This window comes from Rhinopithecus roxellana, chromosome 13, assembly GCF_007565055.1.
Source record: "Rhinopithecus roxellana isolate Shanxi Qingling chromosome 13, ASM756505v1, whole genome shotgun sequence".
In the NCBI taxonomy this organism is placed as follows: Eukaryota; Metazoa; Chordata; class Mammalia; order Primates; family Cercopithecidae; genus Rhinopithecus; species Rhinopithecus roxellana.
The window spans coordinates 40,814,685-40,835,863 of record NC_044561.1 but is presented as its reverse complement, the minus strand read 5'-3'; the positions used below and the strand labels follow the sequence as shown (position 1 = coordinate 40,835,863).

The 21,179-nt window shown below is 36.4% G+C and overlaps 1 protein-coding gene across 1 annotated transcript; it reads left to right on the top strand.

The window, feature by feature from the left end:
* Positions 1–257: 257 nt before the first annotated feature.
* LOC104676840 lies at positions 258–19,725 on the top strand. The gene is made up of 8 exons (XM_030915316.1): positions 258–318; positions 3,989–4,111; positions 4,371–4,509; positions 9,744–9,829; positions 12,299–12,327; positions 12,420–12,492; positions 18,444–18,514; positions 19,646–19,725. Exons 1-8 carry the CDS (start codon positions 258–260, stop codon positions 19,667–19,669), a joined length of 606 nt encoding a protein of 201 aa, XP_030771176.1. The 3' UTR covers positions 19,670–19,725.
* Positions 19,726–21,179: the final 1,454 nt, after the last annotated feature.

Below are 21,179 nucleotides of genomic sequence, written 5' to 3'. Positions count from 1 at the left end.
GGTCATGGGAAAAATGAGTATTTTGATTAGCTGTCATTTCATAAGTGTGTATCCTAGCTGATAAATTTAGAACACTTTCTTTGATGAGAGGTGAATTGCACATTCATCTGAACTCTCATCTCAACTGTGTATTTCCTCAGCGAGAGGACAAGGGGAATTAACTATGTATATTTTTTGAATCACTAACTCCACACAGTATAAAATATGTATGATTTATGAATCATTTTCTTTTAAAACCCATTCAGCCTAGCACTAAAATGGAAGATCCTGCTGTGAAAGGAGCAGTACAAAGAAAGAATGTTCAGACATTGAGAGCAGGTACGTTTTCAATATAAATTTAATGCCGGAAATAAGAACATCAAATGATTGGAAGTACTCACATTAATCTTATCCCCTGATTCTATTGGTTTGAAACTGAGTGGAAAACATTGACATGAATGTTACTGTTCATATCTATATTTGAATAGAAACATATTTAGAAGCATAAAAAGTATTTTTAAAATGTAAGCTTTAACACAGATGTTTCTGCTTTAATGTTTTCAATATCATAAACTTTTCAATAATTTTAGGAAACACATAAAAATTCTGCATATTATTTCTGGGCATCACAATATAGTTAAATATTTCAAAAAGGCATTGAAATGAAAAACAATCAATTTATGATGTTGATACTTTCTATGCAATCACGTTTCAAAAGCCTTAACATCAAAAAGTCTCAAAATCACCATTTTAAAGTACTGTGTCTACCAGTTATAAATGAATACTTTCTTCACTTTTAATAATCGAAGATGCCACAAACACACACATACACACACCTAGACATACACATACACACACACAGTCTGCTCATTAGAACATCTGATTGGCTTCAGATCATCACTGTAATAACACTAGCAGCAAGTCTCTAAAGTTAAAACAGAAACTGACACGTTAATCAGTTAAGCTTTCCTCTAGGTTAAGACCAGAACTCCAACTAGCACATAACTCACTGGAAATATCTGAGAGTCTTGAAATTCACTGCTTCAAATCCCTGACAGGTATAAAACTTTTGTATTGAAAACTTTCATGAGGGTCCTAAATCTACATCCCTAGCCCAAATCTCATTCCTGAGCTTTAGACTCATTATGTTACTGCATACTTGGAATGACCACTTTGATGTCCCATAGGCATCTCTTAAGTGAAACATCATTCCTTCCAAGCCTGCTCCTCCTATATTCCTTTTCTCAGTGAATGCCATCCATCTTTCCAAGTAGGAAACATAAATGTTAACATAAATTGCTATCCTCACTACCCTCGTCTACACCCAGCTTCCAATTAAATGGTTTCACACCAAATCTCTAGAACTTGCGCTGGGTGTCATGGGTAATGCCTGTAATCTTGGCACTTTGGGAGGCCAAGGCAGAAGGAATGCTTAAGCCCAGGAGTAGGAGATCAGCCTGGATAACATGGTATATTCCCATTTTTACAAAAAAAAAAAAAAAAAAAAAAAAAAAAACTAGTCAGGAGTGGTGGTGCACACCTATAGTCCTAACTACTAGACTGAGTGGGGAGGATCAGTTGAGCCCAGGAGGTCAAAGGCTGCAGTAAGCCATGATTGTGCCAGTGCACTCCAGTGTGGGCAACAGAGTGAGACCTTGTCTCAAAAAAAAAAAAAAAAAAAAACAACAACAACAAAAAAAAAACGATTAATCCACAAACACTTGTCGATCAAGCTGAACATCTATGCATAAAGAAGAGTTAGACATGGTTTCTACCTGATGGGAGCTCATCATGTGTGGAGAAATGATAGAGGTAAGCACAGGGAGCCATGAGAGCACACAGAACAAGGAGCTAACCCACACTGGGCAATAACTGAAGGCTTCTTGATAGTGCTGATACCTAAGCTGCAGCTTAAAACACAACTCAGGGTTACCCAGACCAAATAGCCCACTGTCTGGAATCTATTTGACACTCAAAAAATGTTTGTTGATTGTAAGAATGTAAGTAGTGACCCTATGAAATTTACATTACTGGCTAATCCAATTAACTGAATACATTTACTTACATCTTCAGTTTGTTCTCTTAAATTACAGACTTCTCCCTTTTATTTGCATAATATAACATATTCTTTCTTCAAATCCAACAGTGCAAAGATAAAAGTCTAACTCAGCTCTACTTCTAATGAGTTTCAAATTCAACAAATATTATCAAATATTATTTACAAAAGATGTCAGGTACTAAAAAATAATTTGTTTTGTTTTATTTTGTTTTGTTTTGTTTTAGACAGGATCTCACTCTGTCACCCAGGCTGCAGTGCAGTGGCACAATTACAGGTCACTGCACCCTCGACCTCCTGAGCTCAAGTGATCCTCCTACTTCATCCTCCTGAGTAGCTGGGACTACAGGTGCATGCCACCATGTCTACATAATTTTTGTATTCCCTGTAGAGATGCGGTTTTGCTCTGTTGCCCATGCTAGCCTTGAACTCCTAGGCTCAAGTGAACTACCTGCCTTGGCCTCCAAAGTGCTGAGATTACAGGTGTGAGTTACCACACATGGCCAAGAAAAAGGTTTTCAATGGATAGGTAAGTAAATGTTAGTAAAGAGTGGTGGAGTGTGGAAGAAGCAAGTGAAATCTCACCTGTAAGGACTCTGCCCTGATGATAGTATCCAGGAAGTTGATAAATTATTTTCCATGTTCATAATAATTCACCTTGTACCAAATACATTCTAGAGCAGAAACAGTAAATATAAGCATCTAGCTGTACCACAATAAAAAAAAATGCACAAAATGTAATTATCACTAAAGTAATAAGTAGCAAAGTAAAAAAGCCATTAGTCTCATACATCCTAGCTAACTCATGATGTAGATTAGAATAGATATGTTCAACAACTGTGGTAATATAGGGAAAAGCTTATAGTGAAAACATAAATGGAGAACTCACATATAATGAATAAGGTTTACATCACATATAAATCCAAGAAAGTATAAACATCTGAATTGAAAGTTTTAGAATACACTAAACATCAATTAGACTGGGTATAATGTAAGAATGATGGAAATTTAGTAAGTAGAAACCTAATAAACTATCATATTCTGTTTAAAAGAATCAGAGTAGAAGAAGGAGAATTGGCATGGAACCAACTAAAAGCAACTTTAACCACCAGAAGAATCAAGAGTTGCTTATCCAGTAATGAAATACTCAATTTGGTCAAAAGAAATATCATCAGTCCAATGCCCCACACCATTGGAGGAATGGAATGCTCAGGTTTTACTATGGCCTGGATGAAAGACTTCTCATTGCCTTTTCCTTTAATTCTATAATTAAGAAACCTTCTAATGACAAATTTGGCTCCCATATACGCTGACAGCAAAAAGGGGATATTCTAGTTAGCAGATAAGAGCATTTTGCTTGCAATAATATTTTAATTAGCTGACAATCTGGCTTATACATTGGTCTCCTGAATATGGTTTACACAGAATCCTGGGTAACTGATATGTATTTAAATATATATAATCTCTAAGATCTGAATGGTTATTTATTGGATTTAACAAAAGAAAGCCATGCAAGTTGTTTGGGCTTTAGATACTTACTCTTTTTAGAGGATATACATTAACTGGACCTAACACCAACTTCAGAGGTTTGGGAGAAGGTCCCTGGTTTCCTTGCTTCAGGGCAAGCAGAGCCGTCTTCCATAGATTCTCTGAATTCTTAAAATAGATCTATAAATTTGGATATAAAGTACAAGAGAATAGGTATTCATAAATTGGAGCAACATAAAGTCTAAAATTCCCCATTAATTGAAAACATATTATGAAATCCTGCACACTTTATTGAGTGAATGAAGACATCTAATCCATCTGGCAAGTCAGTTAAGAGAACTACCATTTTTACTGACATGTAATACTGTAAAGCTCTGTAAAAAATTTTTAACCTAGCCTATTTGTTTAAAAGAGATGTTAACAATTCACGCTCCCTTGAATCTCTTCATTTTTACTTCATTTAAGACCCTCTGGATCTTCTGCAGTTCTGCGTCACAGATTCAGTACCCAGAACTTGTGTAGATGTGGCCTATGGAGCTCAGGACCCTCTGGCCCTTCCAGCTCCCAAAGCCGAACAACTTCATGGTGGTGAGTTCTTCTCAGGCCCCCAATCACCAGCTCTTAAGCGAGGGCAGTTCCCTGTCACCTTTTCACCACCACCACCCCCTTCTGCCCCCGCCGACCCAGCTTCAAATCCCCTATCCAACCCCAAATACCCGACCAACCCCAAATCCGTGATCCAAGCTCCAATCCACGAACTCATATCTATGATCTACTCCAAAATCCGCGATCCAGCCCGGTCCACCACATCCTTCAGCAGCGACACTCGCAATCTCTGACCTTTGAGACCAACTGAGCCTGGCAAAGCCATTGGGCGCGTGTCTGCACAGCTCCCGGAAGTCGCTCGCAGGCTGTGTGTGCTGGCAGGTGGAGTGCTGCCTGGAGCGCAAGAGCAGACACGTGGATGCGGTGGACAAGCAGCACAGGTAGCGGAGGCTCATGCCCAGGATGGGAGGGGCTCCCCAGGCCAGGCTTCCGCGAAGCCCCTCGGACTGGACCTTGGAGGGGGCTGTGCACTCGCTGAGCGGCGGAGCCAAACGGGCCCTCACCTGTTTTCCATCCCTCATAATTCCCTATCTGGAGCAGGTGGAGAAGTTGAGTGATTTAATTTACAAAGTTAAGCATCTACGGTGTTTTATTTTTAATGAACACCTTTAAAACATGGTTTATATATATTATAGGAGGTGCCTAATGAGAAAACTCATTCCCCTATCAAAAATAGCGTGAGTTATTTTCAGTAGGTGAAAAGTTCTCAGAGAAAACTGTCCGTTTTACACCATATCCACCTGTGTAGGTAGGTTCTTTATTTGGAAGTGGGAGGTGGGTTCTGTGTTCGTGAATGGGAAGGCACATTTTTCTCAAAATGTGAGCTCTTTCTGTGTTTATCAATTTTACATAGACCGAATGAAAATATCAAGGTTTTAACATTTTTCTATGACACCTGCTGTCTTTCACTATTGTGGTGGCATTTTTTAAAATCTCATAATGGAGTGAAAAAACACTTGCTCCTCTAGATAGCAAGATGTGCTATTAATGTCTAAAATTAATCATTTACTGACAGCTGAAAAGACAAACGCATGGAACAGAGTAGGAAACCCAGAAACACTGAAATTATGTAAGATAGAAGTAAGGATTGATGAGTAGGAAAGGATGAATTATTAATTAAAAAATACCTGCTGTTTGAAGAAAACTAATGAAATTTTATGTCACAAACATGAGTTCCTGATGGAATACAGATTGAAATTTTTACATATGCAAGTGAGTAAGGTACCAGAAGAAAACACAAATGCTTATTTTGCAAGGTATATTTTATGTTGACAAAGGCCTTCCTAAGAATGACCTCATAAGCAGACATCCTGAAGGTTGATTTAGCAAACTAAAAATTAAAACTGCCTGTGTTTCAGGAAAAAACGAAACAAAATAGAGGTTACTTGAAAAAATTAACGATATTATATATATATATTATATATATATACACACACACATATATATTCAGATGAAAAGTACGTTTTTAATTTATAGGGAATTCACTATATATATATATATATATATATATATATATATATATATATATATATATATATTGCGTCAGAGTCTTGCTTCTTTGCCCAGGCTGGTGTCCAGTGGCATGGTCTTTGCTCACTGCAACCTCTGTCTCCCAGGTTCACGCAGTTCTCCTCCCTCAGCCTCTCAGGTAGCTGGGATTAAAGGAAGATGCCAGCCTGCCTGGCTAATTTTTGCATCTTTAGTAGCGAGAGGATTTCACCATGTTGGCCAGGCTGGTCTCAAACTCCTGACCTCAAGTGATCTTCCTGCCTTGGCCTCCCAAAGTGCTGGGATTAAAGGTGTGAGCCACCGTGCCAGGCCTATATTGTTTATTACATATCATATGATATGTATTACTAATACATATACCATATATAGTACAGATATAATGTTATGTAAGTTATATATATACATTAGATGAAAAGTAATATGTACATATACACATTAGATGAAAAGTAAAGGGAATTATTTCAAATTAAACCTTCAAAAACTCTATAATAGATCATGGAGAAGAGACAGTGGATCTCTCTACCTTATTTTAGGTCATCAGTTTTCTTCCAGATTGGGTAACAAAATTTATGTCATCCATTAATTGAATTTTAAGTTCAACTTCAGGACAGATAATTTGTGAGGGTAAACAATTGTCAGGCTCTGCCAATATATTGACTGTCACTATTTGTTATAGAGCTCAAGGTCAGTTTTCATTGAATATTTTATAGATTTAGAGAGGTGGAGGCAGAAATAGGTAACTAACATCTTTTACAGCAGAAGATATATTTTAATTTATTAAGAATCATTATTTAATACATAGATCACTGACCTTTCCCCAGATTATGTTTTTCTTTTTTGAGAGGGAAGCTGGATATAAACTGGCAGTTAAAAAAAAATTGTAAAGAAATCAACTTGCTCATTTTCATTGTACATTTTTACTTTCAAGCATTTTCCATGAACTATGTGTAGATTCATTGCCTACATCGGATGACAAAGACTTGAGTGTTGCTACTAAGGTAAAGTGGTCTCTTGTAAAATTAATTTTCTCACTCTGAATCTAGTTCTGCATAGTATTTACTTTTAAAACTTAGCAGTGGTATACCTATCATAGTTTTATGGTGGTAATGGAAATTTGGTCAGAGAAAAACATACATATGGCTAATTGATTCAAAAAATTTGTTTAATTTTGGTAACTAAGAAAGATTGATAAGTACTGTGACAGGGTGTGAACTGAAAATAATGAACTGGAAAAGAAGTAGTGACAGGAAAATCACATTAGGAAATGCTTTATCCAATAGAGGAAACATGAAATTTGGTTAAGGTTTATTTAGATAAATACTAACAATTTGACTTTTAAATCATACGAGGCTAACTATCATATTTATGCTTATATAAATCTTCAGGGGATCAAATTATTTGCAGTAATCATGGAATCCTCTGGTACCTTTTAGTTTCAAAAACATTGAGCACATTGCCTATAGCTTTTTTTTTTCTTGGAAACTTATAATTTTGGTATCATATAGTTTATAGGAGAGATTGTCTCTGCTTATATTATTGGTTCTGTAGTGAGACTAAAATAGTATTAAAAATTGTAGAAAAATCGCTGAGTGTGGAGGTGTAGACCTGTGGTCCCTGCTACTTGGGAGTTTGAGGCAAGAAGATTGCTTGAGCCCAGGAGTTTCAGAAAAGCCTGGGCAACATAACAAGACTGTATCTGACTTAAAAATATAAATTGTGGAAATGTAGAAATTTAAATTTATGCTCTCAAAATTTGTTTTGTAAAAGGATTTTTGTGTGTTTCATAAGTTGTCCATGAAGCATTTCTATAAAACGCTTCATCTAATCGAATATGTATTTTGCTGCAAATAAACATTTCTAGAACAGAGACTCTTAATACCAATATGGTAAGACTTTAACGTCATAATTTTGTCATTGTAGTTTCTCTAAAGTATTTACTTGGCCGGGCCCAGTGGCTCACGCCTATAATCACAGCACTGTGGGAGGCCAAGGCGGAGGATCATCTGAGGTCAGGAGTTCGAGATCAGCCTGGCCAATATGGTGAAACCTTGCCTCTAAAAGAAGAAAAAAACACAAAAATTAGCCAGGCATGATGACGCATGCTTATATTCCCAGCTGCTCAGGAGGCAATGAACCCGGGACACAGAAGTTGCAGTGAGCCAAGATCATACCATTGCATTCCAGCCAAGGTGACGGAGCAAGACTACATTTTAAAAAATAAAATAAAATAACCACTCAAAGTCCTTATAAGATATTCTGAAATTTTGAGTTTCAGAAGTTTTTATATTTAGTTGTTTAAAGAATCATTGGAAGCTCCTGCATACCATGAGCTACTGGAGGTCAGTAAACATATTTGTGTGTATCCTAGAGTACGTAGAATACAGTCTTCCTTTTAAGAAGCATTTTAATTGTTGTTTTTTGAGATGGGGATTCACTCTATAACCCAGGCTGGAGTGCAGTGGTGAGACCTTGGCTCACTCCCATCTCCATTTCCCGGGCTCAGATGATCCTCACACCTCAGCCATCCAAGTAGTTGGGACTATAGACCTGTGTCACCATGCTCAACTGATTTTTGTAGTTTTTGTAGAGACGGGGTTTTGCCTTGTTGCCCAGGCTAGTCTTGAACTGTTGGGCTCAAGTGTTCTGCCAACCTCAGCCTCTCAAAGTGCTGGAGTTACAGGCATGAGACATTCAGCCTTAACAGTTGCTTGATCTGAATACATAGACAAATGAATTTTTATATAATGGAATGTTCCAAGTCACATACCTCATGTATCTAATGATTAAATATTTAAAATATTGCTTACATTTGTATTATTTTTTAATATTTGAGGATGTATAAGTTTTGTGGTGTTATGTTGAGAAATTATGCCATACATAAAAAGGAAATAAATTAGAAATAGCTCATCAGTAGTAAAGAGGATTACAATGTATTTTCTAGTATTGTCCAACTGGAATCGTAACATTGTGATTGTAGATTAACATTTCTTATACTGTTGATTAGCTCCAACTCATGTTCTATGAAATATACCTTTTCAAGCCATACATTACTCTTTAGAATTCTGGTGACCAATTATTTTTCTAGGTGGAAAGTTGAAAGTTCCAGGTTTTTCTCTCTGTTATAATAACGTTCTTTCGGGTAGTGGTAGATGACCATATTTAAGTAGTTGAAAGTCTTATAGTAATAAACTCTATCACAGAAGTACTTACAAAAAACTAATTGTAGTATAAATATTAATTAGTATTATTAGGGATATGAAAGACCATAATGCTCTGTTATGGATCTATTTCTCCATGTACCTTATTGTACTTCATGTGGTTTCCTTTATTTCTTGGCTTAAGCTCATATTTCATTGATAAATTAGGCTGGCTTTTTGTTTGTATTTCCCATCGCTCTCACATTTTAAATTGAAATTTTTGTGGAGTCAGGATCTTGCTCTGTTGCCCAGGCTGGAGTACAGTGGCATGATCTTGGCTCACTACAGTCTCCACCTCTAAAGCTCAAGTGATCCTCCCACATCAGCCTCCCAAGCAGCTGGGATACAGGCACACAACATCAGGCCTGACTCCCTTTTGTATTTCTGTGTAGAGATGTGTTCTCATTATTTTGCCCAGGCTGGTCTCAAATTCCTGAACTCAAGCAATCCACCCATCTTGGCCTGGAAAAGGACTGTGATTACAGGTATGAGCCACCATGCCTGGGCAACATTGAGGTTTATTTAAAGGAATTGATGAGGGCTGAGTATGGTGTTGCACACTGGTTATCTCAACACTTTGGGAGGCAGAAGGAGAAGGTTTCCTTAAGCCTAGGAGTTTGAGACCAGCCTGGGCAATATAATGAGGCTTTGTCTCAACAAAAATAACAATCAAAGCATTGGCCTGGCATGATGCTATGCACCTGTAGTTCCAGCTATTCAGGAAGTTGAGGTGGGAATATTGCTTGAGGTCAGGATGTTGAGACTGTAGTGAGCCAGAATCATTCCACTACATTCTAGCCCTGGGTTGACAGAGTGAGACCCAGTTTCATGAAAAGAGATTCATAAGAAACTCTTGGTGTAACTCATTATAATTTTTAAGGCAGAAACTCTTTCTTGATATTACTTAGCAGCGTGTCCCCGAGAAAGTGTCAGAGCCTTTACCTGGACCTTCCCATGAAAAAAGGAAACAGTATAGTCAATGGGAAAGGAGAAGGTGAGAACCATATTTTGTTTAAAAAGTCATTTGATGGAATGCTTCTTTTAAAATATGAGTACCAAGATAGTCTAATAGCTAAATAAAATGTCCTGTTAACTGTATAATGAGTAAAGGAGAAGTCAAATGGTGATAAGTTGTGTCTCTAACCAAGAGTCAGCAGTCGATTACATTGGGAGTACCACTAAAGGAGCTGAGTTATGAGTTGCATTTTAAGGTACTCTAAGACCTGAGGCAAGTCAATAAAGAGGGAAGAGGAAATGAATAAAAGAGAAAGAAAGCATGAGGAGGGCAGAGTGTACATGGAATAATTTTTTTAAAATGTGGGTGTATGTAATGAAGGATAGTAAAGTCAAACTGTTCTGTAGAAGAAGGAAGAACAGGGTGTTAGAAATAGGAAAGAAGATAAAGTGAGCTTCCAATACCAAAATGTGTCAGAGAATTAGAGTAACATTTTCCTACTCTTGCTGTCATCCTCACTCCTGGGGAGGCATTAAAGATTGAGGTACTTTACCACACAGACCTGTGTTTTTTCTACCATTGATGAGCATCATCAAAAATGGTCAGCCATGTATGGCTAGAACTTAGTTTTGTAGAAAATGTTGTAACCTCATGGGATAGTATCATATAGGTCAAATTAACATAATTGAAAAGAATAGTGTTGGGTGATTTATGGAGAAGAATTTAATTAGAGAAGTCCTGCCTGATGAAAATTTCATTAGTAACACTATGGCTTATAATGTAGTATTAAATTCAGGATATAATAGGGAAGAAATTGAGACTAAACCAAAAAGGGCAACTAGGGTAAACAAATATGGAAGCACATCAGTGTAGAACAGGGCATTCAAGTTTCCATGAATTAGTTGAGGAGCTTCTGGAAAATGCACATTCTGATTGATTCCGCATTTCTCATGAGTACTCAAGTGATGTTGGTGCTGGTCCTTAGACACAGCTTTGAATAGCAATGGAATAGCCTTCCTTTAGAGAAATGTGGAAAAAGAACCATTGGAGAGCAATTTAAAAAATAACAGAATCAAGGGCAAGTATTAATTTCCTTTTATTTCTGAGCATGATTCTAGCCACAGGGAAAGAGTATGAGATGAAAAAATAGAGATTACAGGTATATACTACTGCTGAATACAGATGAAAAAAGTGGTTACAATTATCCATAAAAAGCAGTTAGGAAGGGAAGCATCAGGACACAGATCTAAAGATTACTTTTTCAAAAGAAGAGCGACTGTGAAAGGACAATGAGGGAAGAAAGAGAGACATTCGCTGGGGTCTTGGGAGTTAAAGCGAAGTAAACTTGAGACAACTCACTTCCAGTTGCTTCAGCATATGCCCAGTCTCACAAAAGAGGTTGCTGTGGAGAGTACTGGAGGCAGGAGGGAGTGCTAGAATTGGGGTAAACCACCGCAGCTCATTTCACTTCATAACTGTCAGGTCTCAGAGAGAGAAGTCTCATTGACATGAGTGAATAAGATGTGATTAAGTTGAATATAGATGCTTTGGCTAATTTTTTTTTTTGAGACAGCCAGCTCTTTGATATGATAAGTGTTTTATAGAAGTCCTTTACAGTGTAAGATGATATACCAAACTTAGCTAACTTTAGAAGCAATCACATTATAAAATTCATTCTGTGAATACCAAAATTGTCATTTTCAATAAATACTGCACTGATTTTGAAATATAAAAGTGTATTCATATCCAGCAAGTCTGTGGTAATTCAATGTTTCCTTTTTCAATAAATATTTTGATATGGGAAGCTTATTCTACATGGTTAATTTATGTGTTTTCTGGACTGCCTTGACTGAGTGGACCAAGGAGTTCTTATTCAAGGACAAACAAGGGGATAGGAGAAATGTAGGTGCTGCAGTAGCCCATGTGGTCATGGGAAAAATGAGTATTTTGATTAGCTGTCATTTCATAAGTGTGTATCCTAGCTGATCAATTTAGAACACTTTGATGAGAGGTGAATTGCACATTCATCTGAACTCTCATCTCAACTGTGTATTTCCTCAGCGACAGGACAAGGGGAATTTACTTGTGGTGTGCTGGCAGCAATGGCCCTGATATGTTGAGTTAAAATACTCTGTACATTCACCATCAGCTTTGACATTGATTCCCTCAGGTTTGATTTGTTCCTCTGTTTAATGGTCTCTTTTCTTCTCATTGGCCCACATGTTCACAGTGATATCCATGCTTTTCTGTTTTAGGTATACACAATCTCACTATTGAAATGTAAACTGTATTTTTTTTTGAATCCTATATTCGTCTTCTGCACCTTATATTTCTGTCATGTTGCTGTCCTAGCCAATGAAAAGAAGATGTCAAGAAGAACCCTCAAAACCTTAAGCAATCATTTTTATAGCCAGAAATGAGAACTCACCTTGATAGTAACACTGCATGAATGTTTGATTGGCCCTGTCATACTTAGATATATGATGACATATCCCCTTTGCTTTGTAGGGCCTCCTGACAAACATTCTTCCTTGAAGGTAATTAATTATGTATATTTTTTGAATCACTAACTCCATATTGTATAAAATATATATGATTTATGAATCATTTTCTTTTAAAACCCATTCAGCCTAGCACTGAAATTGAAGATCCTGCCATGAAAGGAGCAGTACAAAGAAAGAATGTTCAGACATTGAGAGCAGGTATGTTTTTCAATACAAATTTGATGTTGGAAAAAATTCCATCAAATGATTGGAAGTACTCACATTACTCTTAACCCCTAATTCTATTTGTTTGAAATTGAATGGAAGGCATTGACGTAAATGTTACTGTTGGTATCTATATTTGAATAAAAATAAATTTAGAAGCACAGAAAAGATTTTTAAAATGTAAGCTTTAATTCAGATGTTTCTGTTTTAATGTTTTTAATAGCATAAAGTTTTCAATATAAATGTTTATACTTGTCAGGGATTTGAAGCAGTGAATTTCAAGACTCTCAGATATTTCCAGTGAGTTATGTGGTAGTTGGAGTTATGATCTTTACCTGGAGGAAAGCTTAACTGATTAACGTGTCAGTTTCTGTCTTAACTTTAGAGACTTGCTGCTAGTGTTATTACATTGATGATCTGAAGCCAATCAGATGTTCTAATGAGCAGACTGTTTGTGTATGTGTATGTCTAGGTGTGTGTATGTGTGTGTTTGTGGCATCTTTGATTATTAAAAATGAGGAAACTATTTATTCATCTATAACTGGTAGACACAGTTTTTTAGAATGGTGATTTTGAGACTTTTTGATGTTAAGGTTTTTGAAACATGATTGCATAGAGGCTACTGACATCATAAACTGGTTGTTTTTCATTTCAATGCCCTTTTGAAATCTTTAACTATATTGTGATGCTCAGAAATAATACGCAGAATTTTTATTTGTGTCCTAAAATGGTATGTGAGTGGTTATACACTTTACATGCCTTTCTGCCACTTTCTTTGGTGTACGTTGTATTATATCTTCCAGATGTATCCACAGTGATATGATTATCTCTGGTTTAATTCATTTTATACTTTTCACCGTATTCCCTTAGACCACTTTACCACATTTAGTTAGACTCTCCTGTTGCTGGTAAATGAAGAAAGAGATAAAAACAAATATAATGTCAGATTAAAAAGGCTTTTGTTCAATCAGTTTGTATCTACTCCTGTTTACCATATGAGAGTTTAAAGCTGAAAAATTCAGAATGCAAGCACGCACCACCATATTTTATAAATGCCTTTAGAACTATGACTCACGAGCCTTTAGCCTCTGAAGTTGGGACAATTCATTTCTCTGAAGAAGTTTGCTGTGCTCTTCTCAGAAAAGAAAACTGAAAAGAGTAAATGGCATTGTCTTACTTGACCTCTTGGACATCCTTGAATGAAACTGAAACTCCAGGGATACTTGGATCAAAATTCAGAACTAATGTTTTGAACAATATATATGGTTTGTGAATGTCTGGTGATCATGAGCCCTTGAGGGTGAAATGAACTTTCAAGTTTCACTTTTGCATTTTTTGCTCTTTTCCTTGACTTGTCTTAAAAGCTTAAATTCAACAGTTTTATTTTTACAGAAACCAGGAATATAACTTGCTAAATATATTTCTGTCCTGTCCCAAGGCATTGTGTATGTTTCAGATCTAGTGTGAACTAGACTTATTTTTACATGAGAACAATTAGGTTTTTTGTTAGTTTGTTTGTGTTTTTGAGACAGAGTCTTGCTCTGTCACCCAGGCTGGAGTGCAGTGGCTCAGTCTTGGCTCATTACAACCTCTACCTCTCAAGTTCAAGCAATTCTCCTGCCTCAGCCCCTCAAGTAGCTGATACCACATGCACGTGCTACCACTCCCTGCTAATTTTTCTTTTTTTATTAGAGATGGGGTTTCACCATGTTGGCCAGGGTACTCTCCAACTCCTGACCTCAGGTGTTCTGCCCAACTCAGCTTTCAAATGTGCTGGGATTACAGGCAGGAGCCACTGTGCCGGCAACAAAGAAGACTTTTAAGGCTGTTATATTTTATACAAATCTTTGGTCTATATTTAAGGCTTCACATATGAATTCTGAAGGTATTCATGCATTGAGGGAAGATCATCTCAGTTTAATGAAAGTAGTTTTTAATTTAATGTAAATTCATTAAAATATTTTTTGAAGTTTTTGTCTCTAGTACATGGAAATACACAATAATGTCATGGGTATTTAACCTTAATGTGTTTATGCACCAAGTTAGTTATTCAAATTTTTCTTATCTCTGAAGAACCTTCATTACTAATAAACAAATTTCTCATGGAAAACAAAATATATAATAGACATCATTGAGTGATTCAGAGTAAATTGTAGTAAATAACAAAAGCTTAGAACAAAGTGCGAGATTCTAGTTAAGTAAACTTGTCTGAGTTAATAGCAATTACAGGACTTTCAAAATACATTAGACCTTGAAGGAGTAGTGTGTTTGTGGGAGTAGAGGAGAATATGGTACTGCTTCAGTGAAGAAATAAATGTTATACTTTAGTACAATTTGCATTGCTATTTACATTGTAATAAAAAACTTTAATTTCAGATATTTTAGATTATATTTCTACTACTTGAACCATCAATAGTAAGACTTTTCAAAAATTTGGGAAGCTGTGAATTGATGATAAATATCTATCGCCCTCAGTATTCAAAAACCAGACAGCAACTACAAACTTTGGACACACGAACTTCATTGTTAAAGAAAGGATTAATCTTGGAGCTGTGTTTCTATCAAGGAATTATACTCTTCATTACCTGTGTGAATCACAGCTTTTGAGTAGAAAGAGAGCAAAGAAGGGAAAGAAGCATAGAAAATTTTATTCTAGATTCCCTCAGTTGGCTTCATGCTACTATACTTCTGACTTGTAAAAAGTCATTTTGTGATCAAATGTAGTTTGTCTTTACTCCCCCTATGCAGCCTACAACCAAGGAGAATGCTTCTTAGCAAGGCATTTGTATTCTTCCTGTAAGGAAAGCAACACATAGATAACAAAGAGAATGAGGAGAAAGAGGAATTTCATTGAGGTTAGTATTTAACATAAATTGGAGTGTGGGTACCGTGGGGCTGGATGGGAAAACCAGGTAGACATCTACAGATTTCCTACTCAAACACAACGTGGCTCTGATTTATTTTTACATCTCTCATTTTGCAATTATTAGGCACAACTATATGCAGTGTCACTAAAAATACCTTCCAAAACCAAATATTAAATAATGCCTATGGCTTTCTGTATTATATTTTTGATTAATGGGAACTATTGAGCATTTGCCTTGTGGTGTCTCCTCAGCTATACTCACACATTCCATCACGTTGTCTTAATGGATGATCATGCACTAGGAGTATGGGTTTTCAGCAGAGCTGTATCATTTAAAGATAACACATGAGCATCAGATTTAATTCTGTGAGAACACCCAGTCTATTGCAGCTACTATGGGGTCTACTTTACATTCAAGTTAAATTCAGTGCCCTTAAACCAGTCATATGATCAGATGAACAGTAATAAATTATGCAATATTTTTTCAACCCTATAGTATTAATTTCTTTTTCCTCTTATGTCTAGAATTAACATTTTGGTTTACAAAATGTGATGATAATCTTCTAGGGTAGTGATGACAAGCTATAAATCCAAAGTTTCTTACCTATGCAAATGACTTATTTGCTTCTATTTTCTCATAAGCTTGGTAGATCCAGGAAGCAGAAGTTTTAAAACAAAATCCCCAAATGTGGCCAGGTGCGGTGGCTCATGCCTGTAATCCCAGCAGTTTGGGAGGCTGAGATGGGCGAATAACCTGAGGTTGGGAGTTTGAGACCATCCTGACCAACATGTAGTAACCCATCTCTACTAAAAATACAAAAGTAGGTGGGTATGGTGGCACATGCCTGCAATCCCATTTACTCGGCAGGCTGAGGCAGGAGAATAGCTTGAATCCGAGAGGCAGAGGTTGTGGTGAGCTGGGATCGCACATTGCACCATTGCAGCAAGAATGAAATTCCATCTCAAACAACAACAACAACAGCAGCAGCAGCAGCAGCCACAAAACCCAAATGCATTTTCTCGGCACAGTAAAACTGAAACAGAAAAAGTATAAAGTAAATACAAGTAATGGAAACAGTTTATGTATATTATTTTATTTCCATTTGATAACTTTTGTAAAGTAATGAGCAGAATGTATTTCTCCAGGGACCAAGATATACACATTTATTCATTCAATAAAAATTCATTCTTGTAATGGCCACTGATACTTTTATTCTAAATATTTCTAAAAACATCTCCTCAGGCCTGCATCATCTTTGCAACATTGCCTTATATTTTATCTTTGTTCATTTATTTATATGCCTCAGAATTTTATGCTCCTCACAGTATTTAGAGTTAATTTTCTCTAATGCAAATAGATCTGTGAACCACTCCTGAATACCTAATGTCCAATTAAGGCTTTCAGAAACTAATTTCTGGGTTGGGCATGGTGGCTCATGTCTGTAATCCCAGCACTTTGGGAGGCTGAGGTGAGTGGATCATTTGAGGTCAGGAGCTCGAGACCAGCCTGGCCAACATGATGAAACCCCATCTCTACTAAAAATACAAAAATTAGCAGGCAATACTGGCATGTGCATGTAATCTCAGCTATTTGGGAGGATGAAGCAGGAGAATTGCTTGAAGCTGGGAGGCTGGGTTGTGGTGAGCCGAGATCATGCCACTGCATTCCAGTCTGGGAAACAGAGTAAGACCATGTCTCAAAAAAAGAAAAGAAAAAGAAACCAACTTCTGCCCAAATCTCCATCTGTAGCCCTTTCCCCATCTGCCTTTTTCTCTGGAATTACTGAGCTGCCAGTAATGCCCCCCTCACCATTCCTCTTTTGTAGAGAAATATATATGCTCTTACAGGCTTCTCTCCCTCTCTTGTTGCTGCCTGGCATGTGCTCACCCTTTCCTGCCCTCTGCCTCACTTAATCTGGCTAAACTCACTCTCTAAGTCTCAGCTCATGCATGATCTTTAGGAAAGCCATCCCTGACAGCTTTTATTTTCCTTTCTTACACCCCAGTGCCTAACACTTAACAGGAACTCAATAACTAATAATTTAGCAAAGTTAAGACTGTTTATAGAAAGATGATTCAAAAGATCGTCTTCTACAGTCTAGCAGCAAAGAGGATTGACATATAAAGACATGATGTACAGTTCAGGTGGTAAAGTGATGCTAGAAAAATTGACAGAGTACTAAGGGAGCCGCAAGAAGCAGACACCTGTGTATGTGGATAAAGAGAGCTAGAATCAAGGAAGACTTCACATAGCATTCTGAGCCTTTTTTTTTTCTTTTTTCTGTTGCTGGAGACAAGTTCTTACTCTATCTCCCAGGGTGGAGTGCAATGGCAGGACTGAGACTCACTGCAACCTCAAACTCCTGGGCTAAAGGGATCTTCTCACCTAAACTTCTTGAGTAGCTGGGACTACAGGCACATATCACCATGCCTGTGCAATGTTTTGTAGAGTCAAAGTTTAGCTAAGGTTCCCAGGCTGGTCTTAAACTCTTGACCTCAAGCAATTCTCCCATTTTGGCCTTCCAAAGTGCTGGGATTGCAGATGTGAGCTATTATGCTCAGCCTACATTCTGCGTCTTAAAAGATGAAAATAAATTTTTCAGAATAGTAGAACATTTGCGATGTAAAAAAATGAGGTGCACACTAATTAATGTATAAAAAACAATAATTTTGCAAATTATTAGTAACTGCTAACTCAGTTAGTGTTTTGTTAAAAAGATACTATTATGAAGTACAGTAAAGTGTTACAGTGTATATTTTGACTGTATTTTAAAGTTTGGTTTTGTTTCCAACAGTTTTGTTTATTTATGTTGCGTGGAACAATTTGTGAGTGACCCTGAGATAGTGTATGGCTTGAATCTGGTGATATCTAGTGTCTCCGCAAGTGGTTTGTTGAAGTTTTGGATAGTTAGAAGTATTTCTTAAATAAGTAAATATTTCAGTAACCTTTAAGCTTCATTTAAAATCTTAAAATATAAAATACAAAGAAATGTTATTCTGTTTTTATTTTTATAAAGATTATAGCATTTATCTAACTGTTCTTAGTTCATTCGAACTAAATCTCTGAATTTTTCAACAGAACAAGACATACTAGTGGCTTCAGAGGAAGATCAAGAAAGCCTTGAAAGAAGTGAAAAGAAGCAACCACAGGTATATAAACATTTAAATTTCTTGTATCATATCAGTTTTTTTTTTTTTTTTTTTTTTTTGCTTTAGCAACAAAGCATAGTCCAAATGACACAACCTTTTAGAATCTATCTTTCAAATCCAAAAAATCAAAATTTTTTATTTAATTTTTAAAACATTTAACCAGTTATGAAACTTAATATATTCCTACCACCTGTAGTAACTCATAGCTATCTTTCCTCTTGGAATTGAGGCAAGAAATTTCCAGAATCATCTTGCTTTTTTATTTTTATATCCTGACTCATAATACAGAAGGTAACACGAAATATTAAGTCATATCACTAAGGAATAGAAATTATGAACAATTTAACATTGATGGCCACTGAGTTAAACTAATGTTAAAGGAGTCATCATTGTCAGTGGTTCAAATGTTGCAGTGTTATATTGCTGGTCACCAGTGCCGAGTTTAAGCATTTCTTCTGTTCTGTGGTTGTCAGTTGACTCAGTGTCTGTGTTCAGGGAAGGAATGGGGTCATAAAAGTCAACCCAGTTGCCTATTAAGAGAATTATACCTTGCAGAACGGGACCATTGGTGTCAGGGTACAAGCAATCACTTTATTTCAACATAAGTAAGTAGGAAATATTACCAAAATTTAAAAAATCCATCCACTATCACCAGTGGAACTTAAACTATATTAGAAGTGGATATAAGCAGAAAATCTATCTAGATACATAACATTATGGTAGTATATCGTTTGAATTAGAATTTAAAATTTTGTTTCTCTTTCTGATTGGTGTTCAGTTTGGCTCTTAATAATTTGGTGTTTGCCTAGTCTCTAATCTTCAGAGATATAAATGCACTGTAGGGGCTCACTCTTCCTGGTATGCCAAGGTAAATTAAAGAGAGGAAGCTTTTATAATTCCACATATTATCTTTGAATTCAGTTCTGGTAGATTTAACACATAATGAATTTAGTTTAGTCCAAACACTGAGAGTTCAGCTTGCCGGTTCATGTTTTTCTCTTACATTAAGCCAAGGCAAATTCTTTTTCACTTTTTAGTTATGATCCCGTAATTTAAGAGCAGCAACACATAAAGTTTCACAGTTAAATTGTAATGATTTTCTAATATTTCTTGGTTTATACTTGATTAAAGCTAAGTTTAAAACATGCACTCTGACAGAAAAGACATCTGAGAAACAAAACAAGAAAATTGGTTTTCACCTTTTGCACCTGTGGGAAAAAAAGTCTCAAGAACCAGAACCTCGTAGGAATTATGATAAAGGGAATATATCTGTATATTCAGGACTTCCTTTAAATTCATTACGAACAAGTTCAAGCTGAATATTGGTGAAAGTTTTGAAAACTCCACAATTTCTGCTTGCCCTGAGGAAGAGCTCCTACACAGTAACCCTAAAGAGGGATGAACTTAAAGGCAGTTTCCTGTAATCTGATGAATCGTGCCCCAGGTTGTGAGGAGGAAGATACATCTGGAGGGTCTAACTCTGTGGCATTCCAGGCAGCACCTGAACAGAAGAAGCCCATGTCAAATGTCTTCTCCTTCTATTCACACTCCAGGTCCATGAAATATACTTACCAGTTATGTTCTAAGCTTCATTTAAATGAAAATAAATCAGACCATAAAACTGATAACAAACCAGACACATGGCTTGTTTCTCACACAGATGAAGAAAATTTTTGTAATGATAAAGAAACCGAAAAATTAAGGAACCCAGTAATTATGATTGAAATGAAAGAGATTAAGAGTTTAATATGCAAACGGCAAAAAATATAAAGCTAAATACCACTAATTGGAAATTAGACGTTAGGCATTGGCCTCAGTCTAGAGATCATGAAAGTCTTTTTGATTTGTGGTTTACACACCCCAAAGAAATGATGCATATGATTCAGATAGAAAGCCACAATAAATCTGCTGTTACAGATACTTATAAAAACAGAAAACCAATACGGTGCTTGTTCCAGAGACCACTATATGACAATCCCAGTGCTAATAACTACAAAAGCATGAATCTTGAATTATAAAATGTGAGTTATTCTCTACCACATAGTGAGAGAACATAAAAAGTATAGCTAGAAGACTTGCAGCAAGATATTGCAAGGTTTAAGAATGAGGTAGACATGCTACAAGTAGAGTTCCTGGCTTTGGGGATAGAGACAGTTCTACTTCAAAAGACAGAGGTTCACTTGCTGCTTCTCTTTTTTCTCTTTATCAATTATTTGATCTGTCCAATTTTCTATTCAAGAAAATATGTGTACAGTTACAGTGGAGTTATCTAAATGTGTAATTATGGGTCAAAGTAGATTAGTTCTGCTATCTAAATAAGGGTTCTGGAGAATGTTCTCATAATATTTGTTCATTAATCAACCTAAGTCTCACTATCAGTCTTCCAAGTGGCATATGAGCTGGGAAACTAATTCAGCCGTATACCACTTGACCTTCTGAACCAGATAAACAAAGAAAGTGCTGAAGAAACAAGCTCCAGATTCTAGATTCTTTTTTCTGTGTTCATTTAGAGATGAATTGCATTTCTTTAATGATAGAATGAGAATACATTGGGAGGGAAGCAATGACTGAGAAGAGCCAGAAAAACACATCTAGCCTTGAGAGCTGGAATGAATATTCCCAGCCAAAGGAGTCTGTTTAATGTGTTTTCATGCATGTGAGTTTA

What these genes read in the sequence shown, in the direction of transcription:
- LOC104676840 (XM_030915316.1), top strand. Translation starts at nt 258, where the DNA reads ATGGAAGATCCTGCTGTGAAAGGAGCAGTACAAAGAAAGAATGTTCAG. An exon ending in TGTTCAGACATTGAGAGCAG is followed by an intron (nt 319 to 3,988) that starts GTACGTTTTCAA and finishes ACTTCATTTAAG; the next exon opens with ACCCTCTGGATCTTCTGCAG. An exon ending in GCGGTGGACAAGCAGCACAG is followed by an intron (nt 4,510 to 9,743) that starts GTAGCGGAGGCT and finishes GATATTACTTAG; the next exon opens with CAGCGTGTCCCCGAGAAAGT.